The sequence below is a fragment of the Macaca mulatta genome, chromosome 10 (genome assembly GCF_049350105.2).
Source record: "Macaca mulatta isolate MMU2019108-1 chromosome 10, T2T-MMU8v2.0, whole genome shotgun sequence".
In the NCBI taxonomy this organism is placed as follows: Eukaryota; Metazoa; Chordata; class Mammalia; order Primates; family Cercopithecidae; genus Macaca; species Macaca mulatta.
The window spans coordinates 84,668,461-84,671,794 of record NC_133415.1 but is presented as its reverse complement, the minus strand read 5'-3'; the positions used below and the strand labels follow the sequence as shown (position 1 = coordinate 84,671,794).

The window sequence follows — 3,334 nt, the reverse complement described above, 5'->3', positions numbered from 1 at the left end:
GAGCAGTGACTTGGGAGTGGGAGAGCAGAGAGGATGCTGCCCCCTCCTCCAGAAGGCCTGACTCTTCTGGGCCTGACCTGTCTGGACCTCCCGGCCCGAGGCTGCAGCTGGGGTAGCCTCAGTCCAGAGTGACAATCCACAGCCATGTTCATATCCCCACTCCATACTAGGTGCTGGATTCTGTGTAAGGGGAACCTGTTGCCTCCCCACCATGGCCTGGACAGCTGAGGAATCATCAGCTCCGTGTTAGAGATGGGGAAACTGAGGCTCAGCCAGGGTTTTGAGGTGTCTCTTGGGAGGGAGAATGTCTCTCCCCAGATAGCTGTCCTTCCCACACCAGGCACTAGGGGACGACAGGGGCTCAGCAGAACTGAATTTCATGGGCTCTGCTTACCGTCCTAGGTGCCGCTCCCTCCAGAGCTAGGAGGACAGGGTAGGAGTGGTGTGGTCCCGAGGGCTCTGCACCGCAGGAGAAGGCAGTAGGCACAGGCCCGGGAGGAGAAGAGGGAAAAGCAGGAGTAGAGGTAGGGATTAGAGAGGGCCCTGGGGCGTCTCTCACTCTAGGGGAACTGGGCTCAGGCCCTGCCTTTCTCTCCTCTCTCTCTCTCTCTATTCACTCCTTTCACGCCTTGTGTTTGCACCTGTGTCTCTCTGTCTCTCCTTTCTCTCTGGCTTTGTGGATTTCCTTGTTTCTGCCTACTCAGTGATTCTCACTTTCTCCGTATACTACATGTGTGTGTGTGTGTGTGTGTGTGTCTGTGTCTCTGTGTGTCTGCGTGTTGCTTGTGTGTATGTGTCTGTGTATGTGCTTGTGTGTGTGTCTGTGTGGATGTCTATGTGTCTGTGTGTCTCTGTGTATTTGTGTGTGTGCTTATGTCTGTGTGTGTCTGTGTCTGTGTGTGTCTTTCTCTGTGTGTCGGTGTGTCTCTGTGTGTCACTACGTGTATGTCTGTGTGTGTCTGTGTGTATGTCTCTCTGTGAGTGTCTGAGAGGCTCTGCGTGTCTCTGTCCGTTATGTCTGCCTCTGTCTTATCTTTACCTCTCCATCTTTCTCCCTCTTGTGATATCTCTACCTCTCTCTGTCTCTCTCTCTCTTTTTCCCTGTTTCATATGTTTCTGTCTCTCTCATTTTGTTTTTGTCTCTGTCCCGCTCAGTTTCACATCCTGTCCCTCCCCAGCCACCACCACCCAGCACACGTGGGCTGAGGGTCTCAGTCCCTTCCTTCCCACCTCCTCATCCCTGGCAGCTGCTCGGCTTCCCACTACTGGCCTCTCCTGCCCGCCTCTCTTGGGCCTTGCGGGAGTAGGGCGAGGGAGGAGGGGAGGACAACTCAGCAGACCCACCCCTTTTTGCCTTTCCAGGCTGGGAGGCTGGGCCAGTGGAACTTTTAACCAGCCTGGGCAGGCTGTTCCGGACGTGAGCCCTGGACGCCGAGCCTGACCCAGCAGGTCCTGGCAGCCCGGCCAGCCCGGCCAGCATGCAGCAGCAGCCTCTGCCCGGGCCCGGGGCCCCTGCAGCTGAGCCAACCAAGCCTCCCTACAGCTACATCGCCCTTATTGCCATGGCCATCCAGAGCTCGCCGGGGCAGCGGGCCACGCTCAGTGGCATCTACCGCTACATCATGGGCCGCTTCGCCTTCTACCGCCACAACCGGCCCGGCTGGCAGAACAGCATCCGCCACAACCTGTCACTCAACGAGTGCTTTGTCAAGGTGCCCCGCGATGACCGCAAGCCAGGCAAGGGCAGCTACTGGACGCTGGACCCTGACTGCCACGACATGTTTGAGCACGGCAGCTTCCTACGCCGCCGCCGCCGCTTCACCCGGCGGACAGGTGCTGAGGGCACCAGGGGCCCGGCCAAGGCACGCCGTGGACCCCTCAGGGCAACCAGCCAGGACCCAGGAGTCCTCGACACCACGACCAGCAGGCAGTGCTCGTTCCCACCAGAGCTGCCAGACCCCAAGGGCCTAAGCTTTGGGGGTCTGGTGGGGGCCATGCCAGCCAGTATGTGCCCAGCAACCACTGATGGCAGGCCTCGGCCACCCACGGAGCCCAAAGAGATTTCCACGCCCAAGCCTGCATGCCTGGGGGAGCTCCCCGTGGCCACCTCATCTTCCTCATGCCCAGTGTTTGGCTTTCCTGCCGGCTTCTCGGAGGCTGGGGGTTTTAATAAGGCCCCTACACCCGTCTCGTCCCCGGAAGCAAGCATCGGGAGCAGCTACCAGTGTCGGCTGCAGGCACTGAATTTTTGCATGGGGGCTGACCCAGGCCTTGAGCACCTCTTGGCTTCAGCAGCCCCCTCCCCTGCACCACCCACCCCTCCAACCTCACTCCGGGCCCCGCTGCCCCTGCCAGCTGACCACAAGGAACCCTGGGTTGCAGGTGGCTTCCCTGTCCAGGGAGGCTCCAGCTACCCGTTGGGGCTGACCCCCTGCCTATACCGGACGCCAGGAATGTTCTTCTTTGAGTAAAGGCAGCCTCGTCTCGGGCAGTCCCTGCAGGTCCCTCACCCTCCAGGCTGAGCCTGGCTCTAGGACCTGGAGAACTCTCGAAGGACCCAGCCCTGGTGAGCCAAGGACAACCACACAGAAAGCCAGGATGGAAACGGTGCTCAGCCTGGCCCCTGGGGCCTCTGGACAAACTTGGGGGTGAGGGGAAGCGGGGCCTCTTGGGATTGACTCTGTGGCTCTCAGGGCCAATAAAGCCATATGATGATGAGGGTCAGCTTGCCTGGTGGCTGGGGACTGAGGGCCAGGGCGCCCGCTTGTATGTGGGATGGCTATAGCTGTGGGGTTGTGCAGCAGGGGCAGAGACCCTGGGTGGGAATGTCTCACATGAGGTTTTCTCCTGCTGGGGACTTTCTCAGGGAGTTTCCCAGAAAGGGAGAGGAAGGGGAGGTAGGGAATGGGGGGCAGGGAGAGGAGGATACAGGCCAGGGAGAGACTGGGCAGGGGCAAGCCTGGGCTGGCTTGAGGGACTGATTCTCCAGTCTCAGACGCTGGGACTCGATAGCCTCCATAGGCGCAGTCGTCATAACCCTGACAATTTGTGACCCTGATCCTGTCCCGGGCTTGTATATATCATCTCACCTGTGTGACATGGAAGGTTGGCCCCGTTTACAGTGGTGGAAACAGGCTCACCAGCTCCAACTCTAGATGGCAAATGGATGGCAGAGGGCAAATCAAAACCATACCTGTGTGGCTTGCAGCTTGAGTGCGGACACGGGTGGAGAAGAGGGTCAGGGCAGAGCTGGTGGTGGCCCCCAGACATGGGAGGGCTTTGCTGAAATCCTGGAAGGCCAGGGCTAGAAAGGCACCCTTTACCCATTGCACAG

At 59.4% G+C, this 3,334-nt stretch overlaps 1 protein-coding gene across 1 annotated transcript; it reads left to right on the top strand.

Annotated features, from left to right (window-relative positions):
• The first annotated feature begins 1,402 nt into the window (after positions 1-1,402).
• On the top strand, positions 1,403-2,718 carry FOXS1 (forkhead box S1). The gene is given in 1 exon segment (NM_001190859.2): positions 1,403-2,718. A coding segment is annotated over 1 exon segment (993 nt). The 5' UTR covers positions 1,403-1,478; the 3' UTR covers positions 2,472-2,718.
• The last annotated feature ends 616 nt before the right edge of the window (positions 2,719-3,334 follow it).